Raw genomic sequence first — 16,684 nt, 5'->3', positions numbered from 1 at the left:
CTCCTGATTTGCATGGCAGCCCCCTTGTCTCCAGTGACACGAGCAGTCATCCCGACTTTGATGTTTCCAAAACTACAGCTGATGTCCAGCAGGAAGTTCCAAAGGACCAGACCTCACATTCCCAAGAACTTGCTGGCAGTAGCGTACAACATGCCGGTTCTGTATTTCCATTTAATACCTCTGAATATCGTTTTGAGTGCATTTGTGGTGAGCTTGGATTGGCTGACTATAAAGCTCGTGTGCAGTGCCTGAAATGTTACTTATGGCAGCATGCAGAGTGTGTAAACTACAAAGAGGAAAACCTGAAGATCAAGCCCTTCTACTGTCCACATTGTCTAGTGGCAATGAAACCAGTTTCCACAGGAGCAACTCTGATAATTTCTCCGAGTTCTATTTGTCATCAGTGGGTAGATGAGATCAACAGGCATGTAAGATCATCTTCTCTTCGAGTTCTGGTAAGATTATGTAGCTTCATATTCTGGAGGGTTATTTTATCAAGGCTCAGGGCTTCCTGTCTGACACTCTATTAAGTAAAGTTCAGAGGTTTCTTTGTCCCCTGTGTCAGAATTCTACTTTTCTTGCTGTTAGACCTGTGCTTTGGCACCACATGATGCATTTGTGTCCCAGGAAGACTGTGTGCGTTTAGTTCTTCATTTTTTCCTTATCAGTTGGTCACTGGGAGATGACACAGTAGACTAGATATCTTTGTCAAATGGAAGCAAATTTTGAGCAGTTGCAGCAACAGGTGGTTTCTGAGAGGGAAGGCTGTGGGGTTTTTTTGTGAAAGATTACCAAGGAACTTAAGCCAAATTATGGATGTTTTGGCAGTGTCAAGTCTCACTGTACACTTGCACCCAAGCATCTCTTTGACAGTTGCTTCTCATTTTGTTCTAGATAAAAACAAACGTTTCAGTAGGTAAAAAGCGTACTTTTGAATTTCTTGTTCTCGGGCTTTACAAAAGAAGTCATGGGCCTTGGAGTTTACTGAGAATAACACCATTATAACTTCGGTGTTGCCTCTATAACATCTGCCATATTTATTAGGATATTGCTTATCCTTTTACTTGATTTCTAATAGCTCTATCACTAAAATAAACCTAATTATACATATAGTAACTGTGGGTATACAAGATTTTTTTGAATATAGTTATCATAATATTCAAGGGTAGCCGTTGTCTTTTATTAACAATGTAGTCAAGTTTTGTCCTTCATGTTTTTAGTAGGCAACAACCTTTGTAATGATACAGTGCTTTGAGAACCATAGTTACCTTCTATTTTGAGTAAAATAACAGTAGTAGTAGATTGTTAAAGAGAGGAAGCATTGTATTCAGGGATGCATCTGATACCTTCCGCTGTCCTGCATAGATGCCCAAAGTATAAATGAATTCTAGGCCTCCAGTAAGCCATTTGTGTGAGCAGTCTAATTAGCTTTAGCGCAGCAACTGACAAATGTGTAAAAGTTGCACAGTTTTTGTAGGACCCAGTCCAAGTTTTATACCAGCTTTGATGAAAACTGTCAGAAATAGACTTACATGGTAACAGTAAAATAGCTTAAATACTGAATGTTAGTACTTGGTGCTGTGTGACACCTTCCACTCTAAGACAGTTTTTTTTCCTTTTAACTGCCAACTGTAAGTCATCCAGAGTTGCTTTCAATGTTGCTTCAAAATGAAAATTTGTTGGTTTTTTTTCTGTAAAGTTAAAATGAAAATAGTGCAGATGTTTCCAAGAACCAGTTTTCCATGTTAACGTTGCATGCATTGCATGTGAAGGGTGTTTTTTATTCTTCCAGTGGCTTGCAACCCATGGGAAATTCTAATGGGTTTATATAACAGAACAAGGAATTAAAATTTATCAGTAGGTCTTGCTTTGTGGCAGGTTGTCTTTTCCTGCTGCTGTGAAAACAATGAAAACTTGGCCAAGTTATAAACCTCCGGAAAATCTGTTCATAAATGCTTGGAAGAGATCATTAGAGTTTGACAGCTATTTTTTTTTTTTCTTAACAGTTGCTTCAGCAAGCATGCTCTTTTGTTTCTTTTTTTCTTTTTTTCCCTGTCCCCTTCTCTCTTTCATTCATGTGCATTGACCTGGTGGCACGTGCTTGTTGTCACACTCAGGGGCCAAACAGAAATTTTCTGCAAGTGTTTCTGTCAGTTGACAGGAACTTTGTTGTCATAATGCACAAATGTAGAGGAAGAAAAAATACAGTTAACAGTGAAATCATGTGCTGATCAAGAGGTAAATAGAGGGGAAATCAACTAAGGTCTTATGGGGCCACTTTAATTTTGGTATTTTTGACTATTAGTTGCGTGAATTAAGAGAACGTTAAAGTTTGTGATGCTATGAGGGACTGAAAGATGGTGTGATTTTCTTAAATGGTAAATGTGTTTGTAGGTAGTTGCAGATAAACACTAGCCAAGATGGTCCATTCTTATATAAGAAATCACAAAGTCACAGAATGAGAGGAATAAAGAGATGCTAGCTCTCTGAAGATGAGATTAGAATACAGATTCTTTCTTAAAAAGACAGGGATATTCCTTTATCTGTCAGAAGAAAGCCTTATCTATTTTAATATTGTAATTAATATACAGATCTAGATGAGTGGTAAGAAGTAGCTGATGATAAAATTCTTAAAGCAAGCAATGGATGCCTGTGATTTTGAAGTAGGTTCCTGAAGTAAATTGGGAGAAAGAGAAAAAAGTTTGTGAGAGAGGGGAAAAAAAGGTGATTTGTATATAGCACTGGTAATAATTGTTCTTAGTAGCTAAAAATCCCAGAGATGAGAAAACACTTCTATTCTAAAAATATATGTTGATTGTGTACTGTACCATGCATTATTTGAAATTTTAACATGTTTTGATATTGTAAGTATATTGGGACTCATAATATGTGCTGTATTTATTTTCTTCAGGTATAGAATGCTACCATGGGGGACCATATAGTAAAATGATTGGTTTCATTTTTTGGTTTAAGCTGCTGTATGTTTCCAAAAGGTATATGCTTAAAATGACAAGGGAGATAAGAAAAATACTTCTGATATTAGAACAAATGTCAATATGAGAGGTTTATAATAATATTCTGTTGGTGCACAGGGATTGTTTCTTTCTAGGCTATTCTTTCTATCTCATGAATCTCTGCAGAGATCCTTTTTGTAGATAAAACATTACCCAGAGTATCATTTCTGGTTTTTAAATATTTCACTGCATACTTCTGTCTTTGCCTAATCATCCATGAAATTTTTGGGGCAATGGGGAGAAAGGTAATGTATCTACCATAAAGGAGAGAAGACTGGTCATGTAACACTGACTTATGTAATCTTGCTCTGTACAACATTATTGGATACTTAGTCTTGCAAACAACTGTTGCAACAGATAACTGTTGCTGAAAATACTGAAGTCCTCTTTTCTTCAAAGGAGAAAAAAAAAGTTGTGAAGATATAATTAATCATACATAAAAATTTTGCATCAATGTCTATATTGCATTTATTATCTGTGTTACTCGTATGGATTTCCCACCATGCTACTATATGAGTATGGGTTTTCTGAATGGTTTCATTTTATATGAGCAACACTGCTAAATGTATGCATGTATTAAGCTGTACGTGTATTTTTGCATTTTTATTAGTGTCTCTTACCTTCATTCTTTGCTATTGTGCTATTGAATACAAATCTGTGTAGGTATATCAAGGTGTGAAGAAGCATGGCTTTTTGCAGCCACACATGTTGGCAGAGCAGGAGGTGGTTATCACGACATACGATGTCCTTCGCACTGAACTGAACTATGTAGATATACCCCACAGTAACAGTGAAGATGGGCGCCGTTTCAGGAACCAGAAGAGGTACATGGCCATCCCAAGCCCCTTAGTAGCAGTGGAGTGGTGGAGGATCTGCCTTGATGAAGCACAAATGGTTGAATGCACTACTGCAAAGGTATGACACTCCCAGTCATGGATTTATTTAACTTCAGAAGGTTTTGACAAGCTTATTGTAAATAATACAATAGACGTCCCTCTCCCCCTCTTCATGTTCAGTGCACTCAGGTAATTTGTCCTTGTAGCTTGCTCTTGAGAACTGAATTTTCTGTTGGAGATATTTACTATTAAGTAGTTCTCCTGTTGGAATTTTGGCAGACTGTGAAGTATATCCAGCTCAAAAAACACTTAACATTATCTATACTGACAGCTTAAAGAACTAGGTCATCGTGTTGTATATGGTGTTTGATAGTTTTAAACAAGACACAAGCCTGTTCAGTGACAGGGTTCAGAGGCATAGATATGTCCTTTGGGTCTAGAAGCTAAAATAGTCAGCAGTCTGTCTGCAGACTGTAGGGCTGCAGTCTGCAGAGGGAGATTATTTTAATTAGTATTCGTCCAGTCTTTTTGCCCAAGACAGGAAGACAAAAATGCTGCTTACATAATGGCTTATAGGCTTTAATTTTATAATTTTTTTTATGTACAGTTTCTTTTGCTAACTGTTTTCCTTTTGTGAACCTTTAATTGCACTTGATTACTTGGAAGTGGATATGGCTTTAATCAGCTTTCAGTTACCTTCAAAAAAGCTCAATAACTTTATACACTCGTTTATCGTCTATTCTATCAATGTTGCTTATAAGTCTGCTAATTTTACATACTGAAAAGATGTTTGTACTTCTTAAAAATAAGGTCCACGTGTTTTCAGACTGTTTTCCACCCTGTCTTTGTTTTTCCTTTTCTACCATTGGTTCTATCTTCTTTTGCTAGGCTGCTGAAATGGCCCTCCGTTTAAGTGGAATCAATCGCTGGTGCGTCAGTGGCACTCCTGTGCAGCGAGGATTAGAAGGTGAGATTCTATGTAGCAATGTCATCTGTGTGTTTTCCTTGTGGTGATATTTACGTGGTGGTATGAAGCACTTCAAATGTCTGCTAGTTTTGCTCTGAATTCATTAGGTACTCTGACTTGGTAAGCCATAGACCTTAAGCGTGTAATAAAGCCATCAATAAATGTATCAATATAAAAATTGCAGAACTGAAATCTTTTTATTTCCCCAAGTTCGATGAACACTTTAAGGAGTAGAGAAGCTGTATGTTGAAGAGCTGACTCAAGTCTGTTCTTCAGTTTTCACTTAGCAGAGTGGATAAATATTAAACTCTTTCTATTGCAGCTAAAGGTAGCCTGTTCTGGTCACAGAATCCTTCTAACTGTCAAATAGAGCAAGCAAAGCTGTATTTGCTTTTTGCATATGAACTACTGTGGGCATCAGCTGCCACTTAAAAAAAATTACTAAAAAAAAAAAATCGTACTAAAGCTTTATGAAACTGTCTTAAGGATTTAATGAATTGATATGCGTGGAGTAGGGAGCTGTATGCTAGCAGGTGTCATTTATCATGCCTTTTTGTGATGTAGTCAGTTTCTGTATAGAAGCTTTAGGCAGAGATAGGTTAAAAAAAAAAGGCATTTGTGTGTGTATTTGTGAACTATTGTTCAGATACCAAACTATTATAAAAGTCAATATTATGGATTAATTCATCATGGAATTGTGGACTAAATTTATAAATGCACATAATAGTTGTGAGAATACATAGGTAATAAAGGAAACACTATAGGAGGAAGTAATTGATTTGACTGCCATGATTAGCTTGTTCAAGTCCTTAGGTGTCATAGTGTTGATTTAATACATATCTGAAATGTTATGTTGTCCATAATAGGTGTTGGCCAGGTGCTCAGGCAACTGAGGCAGCTGCATCACAGAGGGGAGGAAAACTGCTGACTAATGTGAATCTGTGCTGCTGCTGCTGTAATAAAGTGGGATAGGACCTCTGGGTAAACAAGTGCTTCCTGCATAGAAATGATTCCTAGGAGTTTTCTTTCCCTGGCCTACAATGTATTTGTGGAATGTCTTACAGCTCTTAACTAAATACCAAAATTACCATAAAGCTAACAGAATGAAGAATGTAGCCACCAGATCTTTAAGGACTATCTATAAGATACCACCATATAGTTCTATTTCTGCATTGTCCACGTGCAGCATTTAAACTTGTGCTTCTGTATTTTTCAAGTAACATTTAGATGCAAGCTTAAAGTCACTATGTCCTTCAGTTTCATCCCCCAAAAGGATGGGTTTCTGAATTGGGCAGAATTAGCAAGCTGGATTCTCTCAATTAGTAAGAAAACAATAAAAGTGTGTTTTATTAATTTCTTCTGCCTTAGTAGAAAAGTGAAGGTCTTCTCAATTGCAGCCCCTTTTAGAATGGTGGGCAACAAACAGTTGGTGCACAGCAGGCTGTGAAGTAATGATACTGAGCAGTATTGTTTTAGAAAAACCTGGCAAACCCAGTTAACCATATGCAGTCATGTAATTTCTGCCTCTCAGCCCTTCTCTGAATAGGTTTGAATTCATCACTCTTTTCTCCTAAACTTGAAATTAGGAAAGCTTCTCACAAATAGCTATATTCCAGCAAGTTCCAGCAAAATGAACAACGAGCTAAAGGAGAGAAGCCCCATCTTCCCCCACCCAGTCCCCTGGCTCAAATTAGTAATTTTGGTGAGGGAATGACTAGAAGACAAGTGGAAAAGATAACAGCCAGAATGTAGTTGCTTTATGCCTAGTAACCTTTCTGTGAAAGTTTTTTTTTTTTTTGAGTCATATTGTGAAGTATTAAAACACAAACACTGTACTAAAACACTTTCTTTTCTTGGCAGATCTATATGGATTAGTCCTTTTTCTTGGAGTTGATCCTTACTGGGTCAAACACTGGTGGGACCAACTTTTATATCGACCTTATTGTAGGAAAAATCCCCGGCCTCTCTACAGTCTAATTGCGAAGATAATGTGGAGATCAGCGAAGAAGGATGTGATTGACCAAGTAAATAAGAGTTTTGGGGTTTAAAATTGCTGAACAACATTTATCAACAGTTTTATTTGCAAATTACTTATTTTCTTTTTTAATTGCAGATTCAAATTCCCCCTCAGACAGAAAATGTACACTGGCTTCACTTTTCTCCTGTGGAGAGACACTTCTATCATCGCCAGCATGAGGTGTGCTGCCAGGATGCGTTGGCAAAACTCAGGAAGATTTCGGACTGGACTCTTAAGCTCAGTAGCCTAGATAGAAGGACTGTGACTTCTATTCTGTACCCTTTGCTGCGGCTGAGGCAGGCCTGCTGTCATCCACAAGCTGTTCGGGGAGAGTTCTTGCCATTACAGAAAAGGTGAATTTCTGTCACTTCCTAAATGGCTTGCTTTATCCAAAGCAAAACTCTAATTGTCCCTAACAGTGCAAGACCTTGTACAGTTCTCATCCAAGCCTAATTTTAAGCTTTTTTTATTTAAATGCGCAACTATGCTACGCCAAGCTATCTGACCTCAGAGGCTGAATAGGCTGCAGTAGGGTAGTTACTGTAATTCTTGTGTTAAACGAGTACTGAGAAGCAGTTGTTTGTGCAGTAACATTTTAACCTTATGGTGATGGATACTAGCGTGTTGCAGGCGATAGACTGAGTTTGAAACAAATCAGATTCTTTTTCAGTTTTAAATAAGACCATTGATTTTCTTTGTGTCTTGCAAAACTCATGTTCATAAATGAGAACAATGAACAAAATGAATAAACAGAATGGAAGAATTCTTTAATTCAGAGAAAATGTTTTTAATGTGAGGTTGCAGAATTTGTAAATGTAGATCCAAACTTGAAAGCTGTTCAAATGCTTTTTTCTTAGTACTTTGGTGATTTTGGTGGAATGCTTGTGGAGTGACAGCTGCATAATAACTGTGGTGGAAAAAAAAGCAATGAAAATTAAATCTTTCTTAAAACTATATGAAGAAAAGTTGTTTTCAGGCACTATTTAGATATCTCTTGTGAACCAAGCTTGACTGCAGCATTGGACATTCACAGAACAGGGAGAAGATTTGGCTCCTGGCTGTGCTTATATGTATGAGAATAGTGAAGAAATTCAGTGCTAGGAACTTTGAAAAAGAGAAAGTTACTGAAACAAAGTTGATGCTGGAGCATATGGATAAGAGAAACTGGCCTGAAACAGGAAAGCTGAGTTTGGAGCATATTCTATGCTAGATGACTCTTTTTTTTTTCCCACCTGTGTAGTGAGGGCATTAGATAGGAACATCTACTCAACAAAAATGTAACCCTTAAAAAGGAGTTTTCTCAGGTCCTTTAGCTAAATTGAGTGAAAAATACCCTTCTTTTTGCCGTAATTGTTAGTCTCAGACTATGTATCAAATTGTATACTTTATATATACTGCTTTTATATTGCTTTTATAATTTTTCTTGAAAATGAAAGGTAAGTAGAATAGTGTTGGAAGTATCAGCGTATTAGCAGCAGGTGCTATGTGTATTTGCCAATACCTTTTCACTATTCAAGCTAATTATAAATAGTGACTATATTGATCTAAAGCCTGCTCTACTGTAACACTGTAGTGTAAACTCAAGGATCAGTTTCTGGAACTGGAACAGTGTTGCAAGGAGAGTAAAATAAAGGCCTAGTCAAGGATACTCTTCCAACATACCTTGGGCTCAGACTGCACAGGAGTTATTTCATCTCTTTACTCTACGGCGTTAAAAGCTAAATGGCAAATGCTTCTCCTGAAGGTGAATGAGGCTGAGGAGAAGGGGGGTAGTGTCTTGTCTCACGGCAGGAATTGGTCGCAGAAGCAGCCTCAGGTCAGCTGTTGGAGACTGTTGTTGCAGTTTACCTTTCTGACTCTTTGCATCAGTCTTCTTCCCACCTGGATACTTTGTCCCTTGGCCTTACTCCAAGCTATCCTTCGTGCTTCTTTTTTTTTGTCACCTGTGTTCTTACTTCTCCATCTTACCTCTCCCTTTCCTGTACTTTTATGTTAAGCTAATTCTCTTCTGACTAGTCTCAAGAATTACGGATACTACAAACAAATGTAGAAAGGAAGTTTAAAATGGTACTTGCTAATCTTCACTATTCTCATTCCACACATTTACCTCCTTACCTTGACACCTCACCTGTTTTGCATGTTTAGATTGCTGATGAAGGTGAGAAATGTAGTCTCTCAGCTGTTTTCATTTGAACAGCTCCTAGCAAAATGAGATTAATTTTTGCTTCTTGCCAGTTCACCACTGTAGCAGAAGGAGCAAAAATATTTTGCCTTGTGAAGAATTATTTTACCTAGTTCTAATTTTCCTCTTGTTTCTAATTTCTTTCTGACTTTAGGAGGTGTCAACCTCTTGACATACTCGAGTTAGGGTAAAGCTCTACCTGGAAGAAAAGCTGACAACTAGGGGTTTTTAATAAGTAAATATATCTCAAATAAACACTTGCACAGTATGTTGGATGCATGTAACAATCTGTCATGCTGCACACCATGACAGTTTTACTTCTCTAGTATTGTGGTTTTGTTTCAAATTTGAGCCATTTGGTCTCCATTTCAGCACCATGACCATGGAGGAACTGCTAACATCTCTGCAGAAGAAATGTCGAACAGAGTGTGAGGAAGCTCACCGACAGTTGGTGTGTGCTCTTAATGGCTTAGCTGGTATCCATATCATTAAAGGTAAGACTGGATGACTGTAGCATCTTCTTTACTCCTTTTAGTAGGCTAATTATGGTTTAGATGACAACATGTAAAACCAGTGGGTTTTTTGTATTCAGGGAAAAAGCTACAGTGAAATCCTGTGAAACTAGAGAGGCTTGTAACAGTGTTTGTAACAAAAACCAACATTCATTCTAGATGAGGGAGAAAAGAATAGGTGTGGTTCGGTGCATCTTTGAGATGTTTTGTAGTATTTCTGGCTCTTTTGTTTTGTATTCTTTCTTGATTCTACCATCAACATCTACTGGGAGGATAAAAGAAGTCATACTTGCGTAATTCTACTTAACTTGCTTTTGTTTTATCAGTGTCATGGTTTAACCATCAACCAGCCATTCACTCACTCTTCCCCCTTTAACTTCTTCCCTCATAGGGTAGGGAGAAGGAGCAAAAGGAGAGGAAAAAAAATCTGACACCTTGTGGGTTGAGATAAAGACAGTTTAATAGAATAGTAACAGAAGAGGAAAATAATAATAATGATGATAATAATAATAATGGTAAAATAATACACAGAATAAAGTAATACAATACAAATTGCTCTCTCCATCCAATGATTGATTGCCCAGCCTGTCCCGAGCAGTGATCATGGATCCCTTATCCCCAGCCAACCCCCATTTTTGTACTGTGAATGACATCTGTGGTATGCAGTGTTCCTTTGGCCAGCTTGTCCTGTCTGGGCTCCCTCTCAGCTTCTATGGTAAGCTGAAAAAGTCCTTGACTTGCTATAAACATTACTTAGCAACAGCTAAACCAATATGTGTTATCAACATCATTCTCATACTAAATCCAAAACACAGCAGCTACTAGGAAGAAAATTAAGTCTATTTCAGCTGAAACCAGGACAGTCAGTACTGCTTTCGGGGCTTCCTTTCTGCCCTCTGCCAGGCAAACTGCTATGCTGACTATAGAATCTGTTTGCTGCTGCCTGCTATACAGCTCTGTCAATATAGATTTTGTCTGAATTAGGAGCAAAAAAAGCTTTGAATGGGAAACAAAAATAACAAAATAATAATAAATTAAAGTAACTTAGTAATGAATGTGAAAGAAATGCCTCTTTGCAAAGTAACAAGTCTTCTAAAGTTGACAAAGTGCTTGAATTTTTCCAGCTCATGTGAGTCTTCCTTCAAAGTTAAGAACAAGCAAACTGCCTGTTCTGTTGCTTGCCTTACAGAAAGACTACATTCAGATTCTCTATAGTCTCTAGTTAGTAGGTTTGAAATACTTTATGATTACAGGATGGAGATCAAATTTTTCAGATAGAATTAAGTGCTTAAAAAGATTCCTGTGCAGATTAAATACTTCTAAAACACACTAGTTAAGTTTTGGCCCATTTTGAAAAGCAGATTGATGAAAATTGTATCAGCTGAGAAACAAAAGCAGGACTAAGGCAGAGTTCAGCCTTATAACTTCCATCCGTTGCCCTTCCCCCCCCAGCATTACCGTTACACTCAGTCTTCTTTATCAGCAAGGAGGAAGCACAACTTGTAAGTTAGGCCATGAATTTATGGTTAGTATAATTGAAGTCTTATAGATCTAATTGTTATTAGTCCAGATCTAATTGTTACAGGCAAAAAAAAGAATAATAATCACACTTACTTGTTTCTACCGCTTGTCCTGCTTCTATGCTCCCCTTTCTACTGCCCATCTGAGTCCTGAGGTCAGTGGTTTCCTACTGGTGGTGGCGGTGCTATAGCTAGTTGTCACCACCTGGAGTTCTTCGTCAGGAGGAATAAGATGATGTGTTGATGGTTTCTTCTTTCTCACTCAAGGATCTGATTAGGGTCACTTTTATGTTTGCTAGCACACTTTTGCACCTTTCTCTTTCTTCATTGGTCTGCAGCTCCATGTTAATACCAAATTCAGTGTACATGATGCCTTTTATGAATGTTACATACTATTTCTTTGTTCTCTTTGTTGCCCCTAAAACCAGTTTTGTCCAGCTCTAGGTCTGCATTTCTTTGGCTGTGGGTGAGTTGTTTATAGCCATGGCTTTCTTATTCACTGCCAAGCCTGTGCACCATCTCTTAGCATCCCATGGCTGTACTCCTCTACACTGCATCCTATATCTTTACTTTTCAAGGCCTCTGCTGTTGTTACTAGGCCTGTATTTCTCTACAGTATATCACTGTGATAGTTGTAAATATCTCATTCTATACAGAATAACTGCTTGTTACTGCTGTCTATATAAAGCTGTGATTGTACCACACAAAGATCAATAAAAATAAAAAACAAAAAAAAGCTAAAAAATTAGCCGTAGACACCTAGTCAATTAGAGAAATTGTTCTCACAGCTAAGCCAAGTAAAAGGTCCAGGCAGGTCTGGACAAATTCAGGGGTGGCCTGAAAAGCCTCAACCTTGAGGCCTTGCAAATTCAGCACATAGCTTTGGGCCTCTTACTAGTAATGGCAAGCGTATATTGCACAGCTACAGCCTTACAGCTGGCAACTGTTTCAATGTAAGAAGCAACAAATCTTGTTGAAATAGGATTGTTACACTTCCAAATATGTAGGAAGATGATTTTTTATTTTACTCTGTTATCTGTCTTTATACATTTCATGTCCCTGTACTTCTCCAAGTTCAAAGAGTCTTACTATGACTGTTACTGGCTAAGTAAATTCCTGTCAGTTGAGAAAAGAAAATATAATTTATTTTTTTTTTCCCCGTGCCTTTCCATATGCAACTTCAATTTTGTCTGTCTTTTTTTAATTTTTATATAAACTATTTTCTGAGAAGTGATTGTCATATTAGAAGCTTACATCAGTGGTTATGCTCCCTGCATGTATTTAATTTCTGCATTTCTGAGGTATGACACAACTTTCATTGTTTTCACTGGAAGAGTGAATAATGTGTTTGCAGTGCAAATTTAGTAATGCATCGTGGCAGTGAGTTGTAGATGATCTTTTTTTTTTTTTTTAGTGCAACGTGAGATTTTTTTTACTTATGCAACTAAGTACATATGATAAGATCAAGAAGTCTACAGATCTTGCAGTCAAAAAAGATATTTAATTTGGAAACTGCTTTAGTCTTTGTAAAATATTAATACTCCGTCTTTTAGCAGGTTGTTTGGGGTGAGGGCAGGGAACGAATAGGGAAGATCGGCTTGAAGACAAGCAGATATTAAACAGCCTTTCTGAAAACATCTTAGTATGTAACAAGTGATGGCCAGTCATGACTGTTTGTGTGTCTAAAAACCAACACTATATATGTATGTTTTTGTTATTCTTTTTTAATTCAGGAGAATATGCGCTCGCTGCAGAGCTGTACAGAGAAGTATTACGATCATCTGAAGAGCACAAAGAAAAGCTCAAAACAGATTCCTTGCAAGTGAGTGAGCATTCAAATGTAAAGAGACGTAGTTAAGAACTGGAATACTTTAGATTTAATTTAACAGGTCAGTCTTTTCTTCCTCCCAGTGGTGTGCTGACTGACTCTTTCAGCCTGCTGTCATTATAATCTTTAGATAGGAATTTGCCCAGTGACCTTCACTTTTTTTTTTAAAAAAAAGCTACCGTATTTCTAAAAATTCTTGCTTGTGAGCCTTTATGATATCCCAGAAGCAGTGTATGATCTCCACCTGCTGTTCTGCAATAAACTTAACAGAATTCCTAGACTTGTGTATGTGACGGTGACTGCTCACATTAATGGTACTCTGTTACATTCTGTGAATACTGCATGCTGGGTTTGCATTGAGAATGATATTAACGTGCCAAATGATAGAGAATAATAAAATTGTTGCACTGCAGAAGGTGTTCTCTGAAAGGGCACCAAAATATGAAAAAGAATCAAAGGGAATTTTCTCAAAGGGAAATATATTGATACATTTTGAATACTATATTAAAAATATGAATCTATTTTCCTGATTAAAAAAAACAGTGGGTCTGTAAGTAACATCTTTATATTTCTTCAAGAAATATCAGTTCTAAATTGACCAAAATTCTTTTAAGCACAGGATATTTAAAATGTTAATGACAGATACATAGTTGATACATAGCGATCAGTTGTCTATTTCTTTACTTTGCTTGCTTCACTAAGTAAGTTATTCTCTGATTATCTTGCATGTTATCATCTGATGGCTCCATGGCACTTCTTTGATCTTTCCTTCTCCTTTGTGACTTCCCAGAGGCATTTTTTCAGTTAGTGTAGCCGTATCAGCGTAAACTTGTTAAGATACTCATAACAAGATTGTTAATTTAGCTGTTTTACTGGATTATGCAATCCAATAAAGCTTTTTTTTTTTTTTTTCTGAAAATGTGTACTGCCTAATATTGCCTTTGTGTAGTAAAACTCAACTTCTGTTGAATACTTCCCAGTTGTGTAGGCTTAGCTCTTTAAGATAATGGCAAACCACTGCTGGCCAGTGCTCTTCAGTGGCTGAGACAGTAATAGGGCAAAGGTAAAGTAAATCCTGGGGGTGAGAAGGGCACAAGTTCATGACAGTGAAAGTTATTTGTATGAGTTTTTGGGAGATATGCAGGCAGCATAATATTATGGGTCTGGTATATTATGGGACGTGGGTGAACCTAGGGAAGAGGAATAGACTTGCCTCATATTAACAATCAAGTTTATTTTCCCTAAACATAAACAAAAAGGTCATGTTTTATTCAGTCATCTTTTATTTCAGAAAAGGGGAAAAAATAAAATGTTTGAAGCTCTTGGGAGCCGTTTTTTTTCCTTAGCCTATCTAAATTGAAATAAAGTATAAGTGAATTGTGTCCTTATAATATTTTGTTCTGAGATAAATAAGTGTTTTTCCATTATAGTCAGGGGCTGTTTTAATTAGAGGGTGAATACAGGACAGAATCTGATGATATGGTATCAAACTTCCCTGCTGATTTGCTTTTGAGGCGTTGAAGAAGATCTCTTTAACGTTTCATTCCTACCTCAGTAAAATGAGGAAAAGAATGTTTATTTTCCTTATAAGATGCTTCCAGATTAACAGAGGGAAAAAAAAAAACCCACCAACCTAATCTTAAACGAATACTCATTTCTTGCTGTAAGCTTTCATTGCTGTTTAAGCTTTCCTGGCACAGATGTTGCAATATATTTTTTCATGATTGCTGTTGACTTTGTGTATATTTAGAGACTTCATTCTACACACAATTTGATGGAATTGTTGTTGGCAAAGCACCCAGGAATTCCCCCGACTTTGCGTGATAGTCGACTTGCGGAAGAGGTAAACGTTGTTCATTTTTATATAAATACATTTGAAGAGCACTTTTTTATTTTTTTTTATCCTTCAATATTTTCTCTAACTAAAGAAATAACATCAGATAGCTTTCAAGTTGACTACATACATTTCCTTTCAGGTTAGTAAAATCGAGAGTTGTTTAGTGTGCAAGATGAGAGTGGAAATGTCCAGTAAAATGCTGCTGTCCTGAATGCTTGGTGGTCTCTGTATGTTGTGTGTGTTTTATGGTAGTTATGTGATGGTGATCAGTGTCTGTCTTATTATTTGAATATCTTGTGATATTTTATAATTTTTATGCAAATTCTATACATAGGTATCATTTTTTCTGTTTTAATGAGACTTATTCTCTTAAATATTTAAAGAAGTTTCTACAAGCTTTCATAGAAATACTGCCCTTTTTTTGAATTGACCTGTAACTCTACCAATTTTTTTTATATCCCCTTCTCCTAACATTATTATAAAGAGGAGGATTGGAAAATTTATATTTTGCTTGTAAATATGAAGCAGAGGTTGTTTTTCATACTCTCTTTTTGCCAGTAGCTCATCCAAATACATGAGTCCTGTCCAATCCTGGTAAACTAAGTTCCATCTGTAACAATAATATAATTGTTTTGAAAGTAGTAAACAAAAAGAAGAAAGATGTAAACACACCTTAAAATGCACAAAATGAAGATAGCTAGTGAAATTGGAATATAATATTGAAAGATACATACATGTGTAAATGTTACTTGTAAGAAATACAAGTTATTTGTTCATCAGTTTTAAAATACCAAATAAACTGGTACTGGTTATATTGTGGAGACACCTGCATACCAAGAGGGGTTTTCACTGTCAGAAATAATTTTTATTAAAAAATTATACCTGGTGCACTTAAAAATAACAAAATTTAAATCTGTCTTGTTATTTTATGGGTAAGTTTTATATGTAGGTATGTTAAATTGTCCTGTTCCCGGATTTTTCTAGGATCTTTTTATTCTTTACTTACTCAACATTATATATCTTAATGTACAGAGGAGTAAGAATTACGAGATAAATTCCAGTTCCTTTTTGTAATGCAGTGTATTCCCATTATGTTGTTTGGACTTGTCTAAAAGCAAAATTGCATAGTAACATCTTTGTTGCAGTTTGTCTTCTCAAATTTTTGGGGGCTTCCTAATAAATGCTAGATTCTAGAAAAATTAGTGCTAAATGTTGCTTACTAATGGAAGTGGGTAGCATGTATGCAGCTAACCATTTTAAAACATTATTGTGGTTGGGTAGTTTTTTCATTTTCAATTATTCCTCATAAATATGAGTTGTGCACAGTTTAAACTCTCATTTTGATACAGGCAGAACAACTTCGACAGCATTATATGAGTAAATCCAATGCAGAAGTTGCAGAAGCCCATCAGGCCTTACAGCCAGTTCTTCAGACCATTCGGGAGCTCCAGAGAAAGGCAGGTACCTCTTACGTATTTGGTCTCTAAATTTTGAGATTTTTTAAAAAATATTATTTTAATCTGTTTATCCAGAACTCCAGCTGTTTATTATCTCTAACAGTGCTCTGAAGGCCTGTTTGGACACAGCCCCAAAACATATTCTGTGTTCCCCACATAAACGTACACAGTACTTGATGAACAGATGACTAAATCCGGAAGTCCATGGTGCGATGATTCTATTTAAGTTTAAAACCATGCTTGATTTTTATATTAACTGTGCTTTACCTGTAGTTTAGGTAAGCAAGTTGTAGGTTTTGGCCTTGAAATGTTTCTGTGGTGTATCAGATGGTATTTCAGTTACTTTCAAAGGAACTGTTCTTTGACGTGGTGCATTTAGTCATTGTGCTTGAGGCTTAATTGTGTTAGTCAATGTGACAATTCAGATTTCATGGGAAGGTGCAAATCCTTAATGAAGTGATGAACGCCTGAGTTGAAATGCTGCTTGTCACTTGCATAATAATAAAGAAGTAAA

General features: G+C 36.6%; 1 protein-coding gene across 1 annotated transcript in view; it reads left to right on the top strand.

Annotated features, from left to right (window-relative positions):
* The window catches only part of SHPRH (SNF2 histone linker PHD RING helicase, E3 ubiquitin protein ligase), a 49,948-nt gene that overhangs the window by 8,662 nt on the left and 24,602 nt on the right, over window positions 1-16,684 (top strand). Inside the window, exons 8-16 of the mRNA XM_009895525.1 lie at window positions 1-455; window positions 3,678-3,929; window positions 4,739-4,817; window positions 6,678-6,841; window positions 6,931-7,187; window positions 9,389-9,510; window positions 12,782-12,870; window positions 14,627-14,719; window positions 16,063-16,170. The exon at window positions 1-455 is cut by the window's left edge and continues 208 nt beyond it. Coding sequence (XP_009893827.1) covers window positions 1-455; window positions 3,678-3,929; window positions 4,739-4,817; window positions 6,678-6,841; window positions 6,931-7,187; window positions 9,389-9,510; window positions 12,782-12,870; window positions 14,627-14,719; window positions 16,063-16,170 — 1,619 coding nt within the window. The remainder of the gene's footprint in view (window positions 456-3,677; window positions 3,930-4,738; window positions 4,818-6,677; window positions 6,842-6,930; window positions 7,188-9,388; window positions 9,511-12,781; window positions 12,871-14,626; window positions 14,720-16,062; window positions 16,171-16,684) is intronic.

Source organism: Charadrius vociferus, unplaced genomic scaffold (genome assembly GCF_000708025.1).
Source record: "Charadrius vociferus isolate BGI_N301 unplaced genomic scaffold, ASM70802v2 scaffold142, whole genome shotgun sequence".
Lineage (NCBI taxonomy): Eukaryota > Metazoa > Chordata > Aves > Charadriiformes > Charadriidae > Charadrius > Charadrius vociferus.
This window is presented reverse-complemented; position numbering and strand designations above follow the sequence as displayed.